Source organism: Hippocampus zosterae, chromosome 5, assembly GCF_025434085.1.
Source record: "Hippocampus zosterae strain Florida chromosome 5, ASM2543408v3, whole genome shotgun sequence".
NCBI lineage: Eukaryota > Metazoa > Chordata > Actinopteri > Syngnathiformes > Syngnathidae > Hippocampus > Hippocampus zosterae.
In genome coordinates, this window is record NC_067455.1 from 17,394,671 (window position 1) to 17,413,611 (window position 18,941).

Below are 18,941 nucleotides of genomic sequence, written 5' to 3' on the forward strand. Positions count from 1 at the left end.
TTTAAAACACAACAGCAAATGACATTCAGAAGTAAAGCAGAGAAAACAAAAGTATCTTACAGAGTGTACACGGATGGCATTTGAACACTAACAGAAATGTAAAAAATAAAAAACTGGTAAATCATTTAAAAGTAAAAGAATGAATGTTTTAACTTGGCTTTATATTTGCATGCAGCATTACAGCTAAGTGCTGCTTCGCCATGTTTACTTTGAGCATTACAGCTAAGTGCTGCTTCGCCATGTTTACTTTGAGCTCTTGGCTCCACTAATTGACCCAAGTCTGCCGATCTCAGAGCCCTACTGGGTTCATGTTAAATCAGCATTTCTTTAATGTATTCAGAACCCAAACCATGGCTTTATAGACCAGTAGCACAATTTTGAAATAAATTTTACAGTTTTTCAGCAGCCTCGTGTAATGCCTTTCAGGCTGGAATAATGTGTACCTGAACCATGAAACAGGGTAACAAATGGGCCCAATAGCTGTAGGAGTGATTGTTTGAAACTTAACCCGAAATAAGGATTAGTTAGTTATCTGTTCTAACTGTCCCACATCGACTCTTTTTCTATGGTTCTGACTCTCCTTGAACTGCCCTCTGGTTGCACTTGCATCCAGGGTGATGCTGTAATTGGTGGTGGTTCGGATAATGGACATGGAGGGATAAGGCACGTGTGCGCCCCTAGCGGTGACGCCGCACGTACAAAAAGACATGAAGGAATTTCCGCTGACGTCACTGCGTAAGTCCATAACAGGGCTGCAGCTGTCTGGAAGCAACAATAACAAGCCGTAATAACCAGTAACTTCAACGCGACCGAAGCGCTATATGACAGCGCCAAATATTCCGAAATCTCGCAAAATGTGGCGGTAGGAATAATTGCCGCCTTCGTCTTTTGGTCCTCCGAGTCGAAGTGTTCGTCTTTTTTGTCGCAGCAATTGCTGCGTATCGAACAGCAGATTCGGCCGCGAGGGAACGAGACAGTTGGGGGCTGCATCTGGGTCAGTGGGCCTGTCGGCGGCTTTGCCGGTGGTTTCATTGCCCCTGCGTTGTCCCACTGCGACTGTCGTCCTTTTTTTTGTACTCGCCATACAAAGTGTGCTAACATGCAGGCTAACGGGGCAGTGCCGGACCGAGACCCTGAAGTGTCCAGCCGAAACGGTACCCCGAACGGCGACTCGTCCGACGCTGGGGCAGCTCACTCCAATGGACTTGTGTCAGCCACCAACAATGGAAACCCAGTGAGTAACAACAACGGAGTGTCAGCCCAGCCCGCGTCCAACAACATCAACAACAGCTCGGGCGACATCAACTGTGGCGTCAAGAAAAAGAAGCGCTTGTCTCAGTCTGAGGAAGACGTCATCAGGCTCATTGGGCAACATTTACACGATTTGGGTCTCAAGTAAGTGAACTGGAGTGGACTTTACAATGTGCATCAATACGGGACGCGCGGGTGGTGGCAGATGTCAAATTTTGCAACTATTTTGGGGGAAAAATTCTGTCAGTTCTGTCTTCTATGACGACAATGCGCTACGAACGTCAGTTATGGGATAACAGCGCCGTCAAACGTTGAATTCCGAACATATAACAAGTGAGGCATCGGAATACGTATTTTAACCTTGTTTTCAATGAATAGCTTCGTGTCACATGAAGTCGGGACATGGACCACGCTGTTGAAACTAAAGTCTGTTGGCCGACCACAACGACCGCTTGCATGATGAGTGACTGACTACCTTGACTTCTGGAGCACAGACGCATTGTGCAGTATAATCACCCTAGTTAGTAGGAAACGTGATCATTTCCATATAGACAACAAAGCAATATAATAAAATAACGAGAACATAGGAAGAAATAGTGCAGGTCAGATCAGGAAACCCAGATATGGTTTTACAGCATCGATCTCACTCACCTCATAATACACCTACATACAGAGGACGTACATTGAGGGCACACGAAAGAAAAAAAATCTGGAATATCAACAATGTTACTTAAAATAAGTCTTGTTTTTGTGTGTTACAACATGCATGTTTATTTGCACCATTCCATATACATGATGGCCAAAGAGAACCAATTTCAATAGTTCTCTCTTCACTATTTGAATTTATAAAGATCATCAGGGTTGGGAGGGTTACTTTTAAAATGTATTGTCATACAATTACCAGTTAGCTGTAAACATTATTGAGCAATACAATACAATTACTATCGTATAGTAATGTAACTTTAATAATTGTAATTACTTTTGGATTACTCTCATGCCAAATATGGTAATGAAGATGACGATAAAAATAGATGCTACAATAAACGTTTCTATACAGTGGACTCCCGCCACGTGCGGTAAACTCCATCAGCATACAGAACGTCATCGAAAAGATGAATGGCACATGTTTGTTTCTTCTGAGCCTTTTTTGACAGACAATCGACTAGATGGCCCTGTCTTTCTGAAATAACTTGGAACTTAGTTGAGCTTCCCTTGTATTAGAATTGGGTAAGATTTTATGATACTGTAGATCTTTTCACCGTATTGTCATGTACTGCCAGGTGGCAAAACCTGAAACAATATCTGATTGCACCACTCTTAAACAAACACTGACATGTAATTTGACCAAGGCAGACTGCTTAAGAAAACTGGGTAAATGAATTGAATGATTTTAGCTCCCTTCTCTACCACTGTAGTAGGATTGTAAACGTTTTTCATTTTGACTTTTTTTAATTCAATTCGTTTTTAGAGCAGATGTTTTTTAAGCTTTTATATTTTGACAATGCTTTTGTTGTAGTCTGTTTTTTATTAATTTTTGTATCAGCTCTTTTTTTTCTTTTTTTTAATAGATGAAATATTTGTAGGCAGCTGGATAGCACGTCGGTGTCACAGTGCAGACGTGCAGGGCCTTCCTGTGTGCAGTTTGCATGTTCTGCCTGTGCCTGCGGAGGTTTTCTCCGCGTACTCCAGGTTCCTCCCACATTCCAAAAACATGCATGGCAGGCTAATGGAGCACTCTAAATTGTCTCTAGGTGTGAGTGTGAGCACGAACGATTGTTTGTCTACGTGTGCCCTGCCATTGGCTGGCAACCAGTTCAGGGCATACCCCGCCTACTGCCGGAAGACTGCTGGGATAGGCTCCAGCGCACCCGCGACTCTTGTGAGGATAAGTGGATTAGAAAATGGATGGATGGAAGTATTTGCCAAATTGTAAGATTAAAAAAAAGTAAAAATTCCAAATTTACTATTCGACCTTCCTTCTTCCATACGGACATACAGTGAGACTTAAATAAAAACGTGTGCGTGTGTGTGTGCGTGCGCGCGTGCGGTAGCCACACACACATCACAAAAAGTCACATGTCATGAGAGTGGGTGTACTAACAGGTCAATGATGTGAATTGATTTTGTCCTCTGTGACGTCTATTGTTAACAGTCAGACGGTGGACCTCCTCATGCAAGAATCTGGGTGCAGGCTGGAGCATCCCTCTGCCACAAAGTTTCGCAATCATGTCATGGAAGGAGAGTGGGACAAGGTTGAACCAAATTATTTACTGCTCTGCCATATTACTATACTATACTATATGATTTTATTTGTCGTTTGAAATAAATAAATGAATTTGCTTAACCTTCCTAATTTAGGCGGAGAGTGATCTAAATGAGCTGAAGGCACTGATGCATTCTCCTACTGCTATAGTGGTGAGTACCTCCGACTGACAGCACATCTAAACTCTTTTACGGTTATGAATATTCGTGAATGAAGGACTTGACATCAGATTGAGTATGTGGAGTGTTTTGAGCTCCATAACGGGTCAATCAGATGGGCTCCAGATTAGCAAAATTGTCTGTATGCGCACCATGAACCCACCAATTATATTAGCGGGGCTAATGCACTTTAGCTCGTTAACTTGCTCATTTGCAGACTTTGAGGCACAAAGTAGCACCTATTTATTTGTAGTGTTGAGGTTTGACATGTTCCAGGCACGCGGTTCCCATTCTGATCTCTGACCGCTTCACAGTCAGAGATCTTGGGCCCTTGGCCCTTAACAATATATTTTTTTGTAGCACATCAATTACTACTCAATTGATCATGATTTGCTATGATTACCATGGCGGCTCACAGAATGCAGATTATAATCAGGCTGTTCCATTTGGAAACAGGTCCAAGCCTTAAATTCTTGGGATGTCACGATTATTAGTTTTTGGTTTTAAGTGTCTGTTGATACAAAGTCCCGATCTCCAAAACCTCGGCAATGAATTTAAAAAAAAGAAAATGCCCCTGATTTTTCTCAAATAAATATCGAAATATACATACATCAATGTGTATGGACCATGACACCAAATCAGTGCCAGTTGCTTTTTGTAACACTCTCAAAAGAAGTATCTTTTCGCTTTCTTCTCCCTCTAAACAAGCTTTGAAGACAAACTCATCGCTCTGTCTCTGCCTGCAAGAGATCTGTGAGCAGCGGAGGAGACGTGTCTGTGGGTGTGTGCAACTGCATCACTACTAAAAAAGAAAAATGTGTGTGTGTTTTCACCTGATACAGGATCAGCTGAAAATCACGTGATCGGCCCCAATTTCCGATCACGTGATCGGATCGGGACATCCCTCTTAAATTCCCCTCTCTTTCCAACATGCTCTGATATCCAAACACCCTGTTCGAGTTGGGATTTTAACACCATACCCGCCGGAAACGTTTTTGACTGTGACTCTTTTTCGTCTCTGCTTTGAGCTTTATCAACGTTCTTGTGGCAGATGTTTTGTATTGTCGAACTTATCTAGAGGGTTTTACTGTCAGTGTTGATCATCCATGAATTGCTTGGTTAGAGTGTATAATGTGCAATACATATCATGTGGGATTCACATTGCCATTTTTTTCTTTGCTGTCTGAACATTGAACTGTGCAGCGCATGAAGTTCCTCCTGCTGCAGCAGAAGTATTTGGAGTATCTCGAGGATGGTAAAGTCTTGGAGGCTCTGCAGGTTCTCAGAGCCGAACTCACGCCTCTCAAGTACAACACAGAGCGCATTCACATTTTGAGCGGGTCAGTATACCGAATCCTTCACATCAGTAATCCGATACATTTGAAAAATGTATATTTTGTGTTGCCTTTCTATTTTTTTCCAATCCCCTGTTTTGGTTGAAAGAGTATAATTGTGTTTTTTTTTTCCCTTTACTTGAATGAATATAAAGGTTCTTACCAGGACCGCTTCATCCATTAGGCAACATAGGCAGATGCTTAGGGCGCCGTGACCTTTAGGGGCTGTCAAAAAATCTGGGGGGAAAAAAACAAGTTCATTTTACTGTAAATATATAACAACTTGTTGTTATTGTTATTGTATTGTTATATGTAATGCTAACATTCATATGTAACGCAATGGCCTATACATAGCGGTCAGAACCGATTGACATTTTGGCTTCAAACGTCTGGAGAAATAATCCTTCACTTTCATTAATAGGTAATATACTATCAAAGGATTGATTATCTCATCTTAGATCAATTGTGCAATTTTTATTACATGATTATTTGATATTTTTCGTCAATAATAATAATAATAATAATGCTCTTGCGACGCGGGGGCCCAGTCTCATTCGGCTGGGTCGTCGCAGTGCGTAGAGCCGATCAGCTTCACCAGGGTCCGCCAATGACCACGGTCATGGGCCAGGTCCGCTGCATCCTCCAGGGTAAGGCCCTGGTGTTTGAGATCTTCTCTGATGACACAAGCCATCTGGTGTGGGGTCTGCCGCGTGGCCTTTTCCAGCCGGCTGTCGCTGGATCAAATGCGAAGATGGCACGAGTTGGGTGTTCCGGGGGTAATCGGAGGAGATGACCAAGCCAACGGATGCGCCTCTGAGCGGCCAGTCGGGATGCAGGGGGCTGAAGGGTATGTTTTCGGAGGTCTGAGTTGGAAACATGGAGGTGCCAGCTGATGTTCAAGATGGTTCTTAGTGACCTGCTGTCAAAGCCGTCGATCCTCTTGGCCTGGGTCTTGTTTAATGGCCAGGATTCTGCACCATACAGGAGGATGGGAAGAACTGCTGCGTTATAAATGCGTATCTTGGTCTTTTGGGACACTGAGTGGTGGCGCCAGAGGGGCCGCCACAGTGACTGCATTGTCGCGGCCGCGAGGGCGCGTCTGCGGTCAATCTCTGGCTTGAGATCGCCGCTGCTGGTAATAGTGGAGCCCAGGTAGATGATGGAGTTGACAAATTGCACTTCGTCTGTGCCAAAGATCAGGGGGGAGGGGTTGGGTCCGTCACCGATATACATAAGTTTGGTTTTCTGCCAGCTTACTTGGAGGCCCAGCTTTGCTGCTTCTGTTTGGTATATGGAGAGGGCACTGCTGAGGTGTTGGAGGGAGTTGCTGAACAGGGTGGTGTCATCAGCGTATTCAAGGTCGGTCAGGTGGAAGTTGCCGAGCGACACGCCTGAGACTTGCTCCCGGACTCGGATCATAAGGTGGTCAATGACACAGTTAAATAGATCAGGAGCGGCCACGCAGCCCTGTCTGACCCCGCTGTTAATGGGGAACCACTCTGAGTCCTTCCCATTCACACGAACACAGCTCTCTGAGTTGTTGTAGAGTCGCTGGAACAATGTGGTTATTTTGGGTGGCACTCCAAGGTATTTCAGAATGTTCCAAAGGGAGAGGTGGTCGACTGTATCAAAGGCATCTTTGAGATCTATGAAGGCTATAAAAAGATGTTGGTCCTTCCGAAACTCTCTAACCTTCTCAACAATGAGTCTAACTGCTGAGATGTGATCTATGGTGGACCGGTTGGGCATGAAGCCGCTTGTTGGGGGCAGCGATGGCTTCGAATGGCGGGAAGGGCGCGGGTGAGAAGGATCCGGGTGAACAGTTTTGCTGGTATGGAGAGCAGTGAGATGCCTCTGTAGTTGTTGCAGAGTTGCTTGTCGCCTTTCCGCTTCCAGAATGGCAGGATGATGCCTCGGGTCCAGTCTGTGGGGGGCTGTTCTGCCACCCACACATGGTTAATGATGTGGGTGAGCCACTGGGCCATGGAGTCACCAGCGTTTTTTCGTCAATAGAATAATGTAACTTCATATTAGGCTTATTGATGACCAGAATTTTGGAAGCCGGTCACAGATTGCTGATCAGCGAGTTTAAAAAAAATAAAAATAAACATTATATCTGATTGCGATATGGAGCCAAATGTCTGTTTAAATAGTTTGTTGACTGCACATTTAAAAGATTTAATTTTTTATTTTATTTTTGAAAGGGGACAGTGTATATGAATGAGCATTTACATTTAAATAGGCCAGATTATAGCCGTTGGCTAGTTTCCGTCTGTGATCTTTTGGCAAGTTGAAACAATTAAAGTGATCTTGGGTACTGTTTACTAAGCATCAGTTGAAGTATTCTTGAGCATTTTTGCCCATGTATAGCAATCTTTGGAATGCCTCAAGGAAATAAAATAGAAGATGAAAAAATAGTGTGATTTGAATATAAGACATGTTTGTGTTGCCAAACGAGTCAAACTTGTGTGGCAGAAGGAAGGGAAGTAGGACACTGCCATTGTACGGCAGCCTTATAAGGTATCGATGAACGCGTCTTGGCGTATAAATCTTTGAAGGCAGTGAAAGTGTTATGAATCAAGGTCTTCACATTAAATGCATGCGCATATATATATATTCATTAATTCATTCATCTTCCGAACCGCTTGATCCTCACTAGGGTCGCGGGGGGTGCTGGAGCCTATCCCAGCTGTCATCGGGCAGTAGGCGGGGGACACCCTGAATCGGTTGCCAGCCAATCACAGGGCCCACAGAGACGAACAACCATCCGCGCTCACACTCACACCAAGGGACAATTTAGAGTGTTCAATCAGCCTGCCACGCATGTTTTTGGAATGTGGGAGGAAACCGGAGCACCCGGAGAAAACCCACGCAGGCCCGGGGGAGAACATGCAAACTCCACACAGGAATCGAACCCGATACCTCTGCACTGTGAAGCCGATGTGCTAACCACTGGACTACCGGGCCGCCCTATATATATATATATATATATATATATATATATATATATATATATATATATATATATATATATATAATTGAAGCAATTTAAAAAGTGGATACTTGTGATGTGCATTGCATGGTCATAATCAGCATTTGCAAAATTTCACCTGTGATGTTTTAGTTTGCAGATCTGCTCAATAATATCATTGATCTATAAGCAGATTAAAGACATGACGTCTGATCAAAAAATGCGCATAAAATGCAAAATACTGACCGATGCGATCCAGCTAATCAGATCTGTGTAAAGTCAGTATGTTATTTTAGATTTTGAATTGAGTCACAGGTGTACCTTCTACACTGTTAATAGTAGTAATCTTTCATTTCCTGGTGTTTGTAAATTGCTGATGGAGGAGGCACCAAAAAAGATTTTACCAACGGCACGACATTGAGAATTATTTTGAAATGGGTGGGGGAGGGTTCGATTTTCGCAACAGTCATATCAACTCATTGTCTTTGACACTTGTTAAGGAAGTTGATTGTGTGATTTGAAGGTACCTGATGTGCAGTCACGCAGAGGACCTGCGAGCCAAAGCGGACTGGGAAGGCAAAGGCACTGTATCCCGAACAAAGCTGCTGGACAAACTCCAGAGTGAGTACAACCTGACTCATCCACACCAAGTGCACACAGTGAATGGCACATTCTACAGTGACTGATCCTTGTACTTATCATGCCTTTGCTGAAATACTGCAGCTCCTTTTCTACATTTTACTTTTTGTTTCTGGTGTAATCAACATTTTGTTTGGGTGATTATGTTGCCTGATACAATTGATGACATGCTTACACATTTCAGAGGAAAAGGATTTTCTATGAATTCATTTAAGTCAACATTGTTCGTCTTCACAGTAATTCAGTGTGGTGCATCGCTTAAGGGAGTTCAAAACCGCTGAAATCTACTTTTAACACCGTTATAATTTTTCATAGAATGCATCCTATTATTTCAGTTAGTCGTAGTTGCATGTCTGATTCTTTGTTCTTGTATTTGCCTTAAAAATAACATGTCCAAGCAGATTTGTTTTTCCCCCCATTTGTATTTTACCATTTCCACAAGATTGACAGTGACAGTCACTGTACAGTTTAGTAGCAAGACTATTCATTGTGTCACTTACTAGAACAGTATATGAGCTTCCCTTCAATGTGGTATCTGTCTGTTGTTTCACTGTAGTTGGACTGTCATGACAAAAATAAACTGTTCTCTGTTCACTTCCAACCGGACAGAAACCAAGACCGAATTGTTTCTTCCTTTGCGGAAATAAAATCCATCAATGTTTCATGCATTTCACTTTAACCCCTCTCCATGTGTGATTGTTGACTGGCAGAAGTAAATAAATGTATCTTGTCAATTTATGAAAAGTTGTTTTAGCAAAGACTGATACTGTTTATAATGCAGTGTGGTCTTTCTGCGTGTGTGCAGCCTACCTGCCTCCGTCAGTGATGCTGCCTCCTCGCAGGCTGCAGACTCTGCTAAAACAAGCAGTGGAACTACAGCGGGAGCGCTGCCTCTACCACAATACTAAGCTGGACAGTGGACTGGACTCTGTCTCCTTGCTGCTCGACCACGGCTGCAGCCGGTAATCCACACAGTGTATAAAAAGTCTTTCTGAGCTACTTGTTATTAAAAGTTATTGACAGTTTTTGGTAGAGCTTGGCGATTTGATATGTAATTTGACGGCGATGGAAGTGAGTTTGTGATTTTTTATTTTTTTTTTCATTTTGTCATCTGCAGCGAACCGCATAATTATAAGATTGGCAGAGAAGCGTGATTTGTGGCGGACTGAACATTAATATGAGGAAGTGAAACATATATAGTCATCCTATGTTACTGATCCAAAGTGCACATTTAAATCTAAGAGTCAATGAAAATTCAGAAATCACGAGATGGGTGAATGCAAATAACGAATACGACTGTTTTGGGGAAAAATAAACTGCCAGTTTGCATGTTCTCCTCGTGCCTGCGTTGGTTTCCTCCGGGTACTCTGGTTTCCTCCCACATTCCAAAAACATGCTTGGCAGGTAAATGGAACACTCTAAATTGTCCCTAGGTGTGAGTGTGAATGTTTGTTTGTCTATGTGTGCCCTGCAATTGGCTGGCAACCAGTTCAGGGTGTTCCCCACCGACTGCCCGAAGACAGCTGGGATTGGATAAGCGGATCAGAAAATGGAAATTATCAGAGGAAAGACCAGAGAAGCCATGCTATTTGCTAAGCTAATGTAATGTTATCGATTGTGAAAAAACTAATTAAGTGCTTGGGAGATGGAGTTCACTTCGCAGAGGTATCGCTGGAACTGCATTAAAGCAAAATAACAGACAATTCTGTAAGTGTCTGGAGAGAAAATTACACTCGGTACACAGCTAAACAAGGAATGGTCCGGTGTCCCATACGTTAGCCAGGAGGAGTGGCCTAGAAGTTCAACTTTGGGCTGAAACTACAATGACTTGTCATTTCTTAATCCCCCACATTTAAACCAACAGTTCCATCTAGAAGAGTAAAAAAAAACTGATTCATGAAGCAAATTTGAAGTTTCATTTCCCTATTAATAATGTGCTGTAATTTTTTAAAATAGAATAACAGAAAAAATACTGTGATATATCGTTATTGTGAAATAAAATGCGCTGTATCGTCATCAAGATATTTTTTCCAAAGGGTCGCAAAGCCTTTTGAGTGTAAATATCACCATTTCAATGACACATTTTATTTTGAAATACTGTATATGATTGATATGAATTAAATGTAAAATGGTTTTGTGCAATAATTGTATGTTGCTGTTTTTAGGAAACAGTTTCCCTGCTACACCCAGCAAATACTTACCGAACACTGCAATGAAGTCTGGTTCTGCAAGTTCTCCAATGATGGCACAAAACTGGCAACTGGCTCTAAAGACACTACTGTTATTATATGGCATGTTGACACGGTAATATTTTGTTTAACTTGTCATCATGCTACTGTATGTCGTCAATTTGGGATAAGTTGGAACTTTGGAGCTGGAACTTTGTGTGTGTGTGTTTTTTTTCGTTTTGTTTTAATAGGAAACAAGGCAGGTGAAGTTAATGAAGACTCTGGAGGGTCATGCGTATGGAGTTTCTTACTTGGCATGGAGCCCTGATGATGCCTACCTGATAGCATGTGGTCCTGACGATTGCTCTGAGTTATGGCTGTGGAATGTACAGGTAAATTCATCTTAGCCCATTTGCAACTACATCAGCATGTGACCAGCTGTGCAAACAATGTTGTCCACCTGGGTGTGTGTTATTTACAAAAATGTGAATGTTCACTCACGTTTATGAGATAAAGTCGGTGGGTGACATTATATCAACCTCCGATGAAGGGACTGAAATTTAGTGCAACGTGTTCCCTCTCTGCTTGTTTAGACGGGGGAGTTACGAACAAAGATGAGTCAATCTCATGAAGATAGTCTCACTAGCGTGGCGTGGAATCCAGATGGCAAACGCTTCATCACTGGTGGGCAGAGAGGCCAGTTCTACCAATGTGTGAGTATCTTTCACAGCACACTCACAAATACGCATTTACAGCTCACACAAACAATGCAATTTCACTGCTGAACAGTGGTAAACGGTTAATCACTGAGGTTAATAATCAAGCTGTCCTGATTGCTCATACTAACACATATATTTAAAAAAAAAAAAGAAGGAAAAACGTTCCGAGTTATTTTGTAGTTGTCATGTTTTTTGTTTTTTAAATAAAATGCATACTGTCAATTTGACAGTATGCATTTTATTATGATTGACAGTGACAAATCATAATCTCCCCTATGTAACTAGCTTGTTGCAACACCTGAATGGTTTACCAAACGACCTCCCTTGGGGGCACTGTAGCTACTCCAAATATCCTTAAAAAACTATATTCAGCACCCGATTCAGTGTACAAATGTGTGTGACAACGAAAGGGTTGGGAAAATGTTCTTTATTGGGTCTTTTTTGGGTCATGGGATCAAAATGTCTAGAGCAGTGGTTCTTAACCTTGTTCGAGGTACCGAACCCAACCAGTTCATATGCGCATTTACCGAACCATTCTTTCGCGAAAAATAAAAGTGATTTGTTTTTTTTTGTTTTTTTACAAATTCAAGACATTTAAAAATGCATTTATTAAAAACAGAAAAAAGTAAATCCCAATTCAAGACGCAAGTCTTTTTATTTGTATAGTGGAGGCTTTGTCGAAGCCCTGTGACCGATTCACCGAACCCAGGTTAAGAACCACCGGTCTGTAATATATTTTGATAGTCACTGAAGGAAACCACTAGTGCGGCATTTGCTGTGGATTTTAAAGCTCCGCAGAAATTAGGGAAAGACTCAAAATATTACATTTCATGTCTTTATCCCCCCCCCCCCAAAAAAGACAAAAATGGACATACGTTTATTTTTTTTCACAGACACATAAGTTTTATTTCAAGCTCATTGATGCACCAGATGCAGAAGCACTGACCTACAAGAGATGATTTAGGACTGTAGCACTCTTTTGCAGAACTAAGCGATGGTTCTGAACCTGGCCCAAGTACTGTATTAGCTCAAGAACAGCGAAAATGATAGTTTGAGAGTGATTGAGAAAGCGAGTGGTCTTGCGGGTAGAATTAGGAAAATCATTCCATGAGAGAGAAGTGAAGTCAGATGGAGGGAATTTCTGCTTCAGGTTATTGTCAAATTAAATATGTCATCTTATTCATGTTACTCCAGTCATACTGAGTATCGAATGTCTCATGTTGTTGTGGCCTGTTAGGATTTGATTTCCATTCTCTTGATAATTTTTCATGATGTGTCTTTTGAACAGGACTTGGATGGAAACCTTCTGGACTCATGGGAAGGCATTCGTGTGCAGTGCCTGTGGTGTTTGGGAGATGGACGCACCGTCCTTGCTTCTGACACCCACCAGCGCATTCGTGGCTACAACTTTGAGGACCTGACGGACAGAAGCATGTATGTCAGTCACGCAAAGCAGCACTTAGTGCACATAAAGCTCGTTTCAGCCGCTGAGGTATGACTGTGACAAATTCACACAGCTGCATTCTTCTGGAGTTTTCCCACTTTGTCCGTTTTTGTGTGTGCGTGTGTGTGTATGTGTGTATGTATATATACTTCAAACTGGCAACAAGGAAAGCGGCTACGACCAAATACCTCCAGCGTGTGATGCAAGTTCTAAGAAGCCAGCTCAATGGCAAGAATAAGGCACGGGCAATAAACATCTATGCCCTGCCAGTGATCAGATACCCTGCAGGAAAAATAAGTTGGCCAAAGGAAGAGATTCAGACCATTGGCGTTAAGACCCGAAAGCTCCTAACCATGCATGGAGGGTTCCATCCCAAATCCAGCACCCTGAGACTGTACGCAAGTCAAAAAGAACGAGGCCTAGTGAGTGTGAGAGCCACTGTCCAGGATGAAACATCCAAGCTCCATGAATACATCGAGGAGAAGGCTCCAACGGATGATGTACTCAGAGAATGTCTCAGACAATGGGGAACAGAAGATGAGGTGCTGGAAGAGGGACCATCATGGGAGGACAAGCCCCTACACGGGACGTACCACCGGACCATAACTGAAGTGGCCGATCTCAAGAAGTCCTATCAGAGTTCTAGAGAGGGCTGGCCTGAAGGACAGCACAGAGGCACTCATCGTGGCTGCTCAGGAGCAGGCCCTGAGCACCAGAGCCATTGAGGCCCAGATAGACCACACCAGACAAGACCCACGGTGTAGATTGTGCAAAGAGGCACCTGAGACGATCCAACACATAACTGCAGGGTGTAAGATGCTGGCAGGGAAACCCTACATGGAACGCCATAACCAGGTGATTGGCATAGTCTACCGAAACATCTGTGCGGAGTAAGGACTGGAAACCCCTCCGAAGGTGGTGGGGAATGACAGAGTGAAGATCCTGTGGGACTTCCAGATCAAGACTGACAAGATGGTAATGGCGAACCAACCGGATATCGTGATAATAGATAAAGGGCAGAGGAAAGCCGTTGTAGTGGATGTAGCGGTCCCAAGTGATGGAAACATCAGAAAGAAGGAACACGAGAAATACCAAGGGCTCAGAGAGGAGCTGGAGAGAGCCTGGAAGGTCAAGGTGACAGTCGTGCCTGTGGTGGTCGCAGCACTCGGGGCAGTGACCCCCAAACTAGATGAGTGGTTGCATCGGACATCTCAGTCCAGAAATGTGCAGTGCTGGGAACAGCAAGGATACTGCGCAGAACCCTCAAACATCATGGCCTCTGGTAGAGGACCCAAGCTGAATGAGGGACGGACACCACCCGAGAGGGGGTGAGACGAGGAATTTTATATACAGTGTATATATACAGTATATATGCAACTGAGGGACAAGAAGGGACACACATCAAATTGCTAACTTCTTGCAATCAAAAAATAATATTAATAATATCTGCCAATAGAAGAATGAGAGGTTTTTTTTCATTTGACAGACGTAATTTGAAGGAGTCCAAAGTCTGACTTTGGTTGATGGTTTCTTTCAGAGTCCAGGAGGACCATCCAATAATGTCCTTCACAGTCTCCAAGAATGGAAGGTTAGCTCTGCTCAACGTTGCTACCCAGGTCAGTGGCTGTTCACTTAACGCCATAAAAGTTGTGAAGCTCAAGCTCCCACTTGAGCTCAACGCTTCTCTGTAATGTGATTTCGACTGTGTTGGCAGGGAGTGCACCTCTGGGACCTGCAGGATCGGGTGCTGGTGAGGAAGTACCAAGGAGTGACACAGGGCTTCTACACCATTCACTCCTGCTTTGGAGGCCACAATGAGGACTTCATTGCAAGTGGCAGTGAAGGCAAGACATCAGCTTTGATTGAAATCTTTGTTTGGTGTCTTTTGTGTTTCATCATCAGGATGTTCCAGAATTTCTGACAGCATTACTGTCCACCAATATCCAACTAGCGCCTGGTGCCAACTGACAAGAGCTGTCCTTTCACAGACCACAAAGTTTACATCTGGCACAGGCGCAGCGAATTGCCCATCGCAGAGCTGACTGGACACACGCGCACAGTCAACTGTGTAAGCTGGAACCCCGTCCTGCCTGGTCTCCTGGCAAGCGCCTCCGATGACGGAACCATCCGAATCTGGGGACCAGCCCCCTTTCTGGAGGTCCAAGATGCAGACGGACTCAACGGTAAGAAAGTCTACTCTGGCCTTAACTAGGAGACTTTTACAAGTCTGGGGGTGGGGGGTGGGTCCACCAGGCCACAACAATCTCAAGAATAAATAATGACACCGGCCATTTGTAATTTGTATTTGTAATGTCTTTATGTGGCCTCCCACAGGCCAGGAGTTAACCTGCGAATTAACATGTCAAACAACTGTCACGCTCCACAATTCTTTCTAGTGGGTGAGCGGGAAGTTGGTCCAGCACAGGAATGTTCTTCTTGGCCGGGAACTGTCCGCTGCTCAGAGCTTTGTGACTATGGCGTGTTGTCATGAGAAAGCACCCACCATTTGCCCTGCCAGAACTCTCAATCGTCACACACTGAACGCCACAAGATCTCTTTGTGGACATGCTAGCAGGAACTCTCAATTCGACTTTGACTGTACAGTAATTAAAAGATGTTTAAATAGATTTCAAAGATTGGTCCATCAACTGATTGGGTTGGTTATCAGTGATTGTTTTTTTTTTTTAAACTTGATTTTGGAGTCATGCTCCAAAATCCTGATCGTGGAAAGCCTACTCAATGGATGACAACCCCTCATGTCAAATATCCGTAACATGACTTTGGGCATTATCTAGAAAGAAAGACTTCTTTCTTTGGCATTGACAATGTCAGAATCTCACATCATCGGCGCTGGCGTTTGATTTCCCGGTTGTGCTCGAAGATGCGTGACTCCTCACTGCTGATGACTCGAGCAAGCAATCATTGGTCTCATCATCGCTCATTCTGCTCATTGCTTGTCAATTTGACACCGAGGATATGTATATGAAAGGACTTCGCTGCGGACAGGGTCAGACCGCTGAAGGGGAAAACTCTTACTCTGAATGTAGTTTGCATTTTAAGTAAATATGTTGTGACACCAGTGCTGGAACTTTGCTGAGATACATCGTATCTACTTCCTGTCTGCCTCGGCTGGTGCAAATCGAGATGGTGAAACAGCAGATGATTAGACAGCGACCGCCGAATATAAGGGTTAAGCAACGGAGGGAGATATGAGAGAGCAATGTGCACAACAACAGAGATATTCTCATGTGTACTGCAACTCAACGATATCGGTCCGCTGCTGCCACCAACCACAGGGGATTGAATAGAAAGACGTGTCACATACTTGTTACATGGATGGTGAGGAGATGACAGCACAACCAACAGTAGCTATATCCATCGGAATAGCCGTGATTAGAAGCACGCCTGGGTCAGTTGTAAAGAGAGCAGTTGTCGAGGTGAACGTGTGCTGTCGTCCTGTCAGATTGTTGCAGCATGGACAGCTGATGACGTGCGACCGCTGCCGATGTCGCTGTGAACACGACGAGCACTAAATGACTCTGGTGACACTTGACTGGGATGGAGCAAGGAAGAGTTTTGATCGGCGAACAGCTGCACCCCGGCGGCTGAAGCAGCGGTGGCTGTGTATCGGGAGGTCCCATCGACTTCTTGAGACCACACCTGGAAGTCCGTCATCTGACACACCTTCGCCTGACTGGATCCACCCACCTTCTCTTTATTTATTATCAGAGACATAATTTATTAAGTGGCAAAACAGCTCATGGTAGAGGGGGTGTGTGTGCGCGTGCGTGTATGTGCGTGTCTGAGTGTGTGTGTTGTTTGCTTCCTTTCTTCACCATAACATTTTGAGATTTTACCTGCAGGAACACAATGGATGTAATGAATGATCTTCTACGGTATATTGTAATTTTAAAAGTACAGAAGAGATTTTATGGTTTTGTTTACCTTCCACTTTGTTGCTGACGTGCGTAGACAGAAGAATCTTCAATGAGCATGTTGCACAAGATTTCACAAAAAATGTCATGATTGATGGTCCACTTACATTATGTCCTCCATCTCGTCAGACATTGAGTAACTAACTTGTGGTAGGTGATACATTGGCATCGTCAGTGTAGATTCCTTCGTTTATTATGGCTTTAATAGTTGCTTTTATACAGTACACAAATTCTCGTTTGGTTGTTGCCTGTTTTAGTATAGTTTTGTTTAGTTGCAACTTTCTTTGTTTCTTTTTTCCTCATTATAAATTGAGTTAAACATTTTAAATTAGACCTCCTGCTTTTTTTTTTACTTTCTTTTAGCCAAAGCTAAATATTAGGATGTCAAAACACAACCGTGTCTGTCTCTTGAAAGTTAGATTTTTTTTCCCATCTTGTGTCTTACCTAAAAAAGCAAGAAAAGTTGTAATTCATCCCCCAAAAAAACATTCACAAATATCACATCGTGAGTTAAAATAAAGCCGCAAAAATAATCTCCTAAAACATTGGCGTTGTTAATCTTCTTTCATACAGCTGTTGTAAGCTACTTTCAATGCCGGTACTTTTAGTTAGTATTTCTGGCGGTGAGATGGATTTACGTCTTATCTGTGTGCGGTCAGGAATGTCACCTAATGCACCCGTCGCCCAGAGGGTGTCGGAATTCAGGTATGCACGTGATGTGTTGATCGTGAACGTATATTTCAGATTGCGAGACCGGCAGTTTAAATTTGTACACATCGCTACTGAGGTTGTTTTACAATGAGCTACTTACTTACTTTCCACGCTGTAAAAAAAAAAAAAAAAAAGATTCTCACCAACTTGTACAAAGTGTTTCCTTTCATAGACTCAAGTAAAAATCTGTTTTTTGATGTTGTGTGTGCTGTATATTTGTGTTATGGCATGTTTGATGAGGCTGTGTAGAAAGACAGGATACAAATTATGCCACAGGGTTCCTGCATTTTTATTTGACGTCCCCCACCATGTCAAAAATGTTTCCGAGAGCCTTTCCCATGAGATACAAGACTGTCTTATATTGACAACAGATTGCACTGGAAAATCAACAATTTGGGATGTACAATTCACAACAGTTTCATTTCACCATCGTAGCGTAAGGTTTTTAAAATGCTTTTATAAATGGCTTGGTAAAAAGGAAAAACTGTTAAGCCATTGAAGACTTGCCTCGATTACGGGAACCCTGTTTCTGTGTAAACATCATCCTCATCATCACTTAACACACACACACTTCGGTCAGTCACAGCTGTGGTGAGCAAGTCTCTTCTTCTGCTATGGTTTCTTTTGATTCTGTGGTTCAGGCTTCTCTTGCTGTAAAATAACGAAAAGTAGGAACTTCCTTTGCTTGCAGGTAGTTTCTGCCAGATGCGTGTTATTCAAAAGTGATTGTACTGTTCTGTAATTGTTCTGTATACAAATTTTAAATAAAGAGTCAGGGTTTTAAAATTCCTCGTCCAGTTTTAGAAGTTAAAAGCGGTCCCATCATTTCAAAGTAAGCTGAGGCTTGAGATGTCTGCTCAAATGTCGGATACTTACAAAATCTATAGGAAGGTGCTTTAAACTGCAAATGGGCACTCCAACCATGGAAATCAGGAATGGGCAACTTTAATCCTGGAGATGTCCACAATTTTTCATCCTTGCTCCTGGGTGGCCACACATTGGACCACACACTTCCCAAGCAGATATGTGACAAAAATCAGTTTTTAAGTATGGACAAAATGCATGCCTTAATATACTCTATTTCATTTGTAAAAATACGCTTTCCAATGCATGTACAAAAGATCCACTATCTTAACCCAAAGCCAAAGCGTTCGCAGCACCCAACAAAATAACCACTTTTTTTATGTCCCTGGAATCTCTTGCATAAATACTACCAATCAAGAAAACCACAGATCCGCTGAGCAAACCATCATTTAAAGCAAGAATTTTCACAAAAATCAACTCACCCAAAATTTAAATCTCGAAGCACAATACTGATTGTCCTCCGTATAATTCTAAATCTGTAAAA

General features: G+C 42.9%; 1 protein-coding gene across 2 annotated transcripts; it reads left to right on the forward strand.

The window, feature by feature from the left end:
• Window positions 1-705: 705 nt before the first annotated feature.
• Window positions 706-18,379, forward strand: wdr26a (WD repeat domain 26a). Of its 2 annotated transcripts, none has more exons than XM_052066562.1 (14): window positions 706-1,395; window positions 3,404-3,503; window positions 3,610-3,666; window positions 4,876-5,012; window positions 8,501-8,598; window positions 9,398-9,578; window positions 10,782-10,920; window positions 11,036-11,176; window positions 11,378-11,497; window positions 12,792-12,937; window positions 14,485-14,563; window positions 14,662-14,791; window positions 14,936-15,130; window positions 16,411-18,379. In XM_052066562.1, the coding sequence occupies exons 1-14, from the start codon at window positions 1,100-1,102 to the stop codon at window positions 16,431-16,433; spliced, it is 1,842 nt and encodes a 613-aa protein (XP_051922522.1). In that variant the 5' UTR covers window positions 706-1,099; the 3' UTR covers window positions 16,434-18,379. The 2 variants fall into 2 exon arrangements, with proteins under 2 accessions (XP_051922522.1, XP_051922523.1); XM_052066563.1 differs by having other exon boundaries at window positions 709-1,395; window positions 9,422-9,578.
• The last annotated feature ends 562 nt before the right edge of the window (window positions 18,380-18,941 follow it).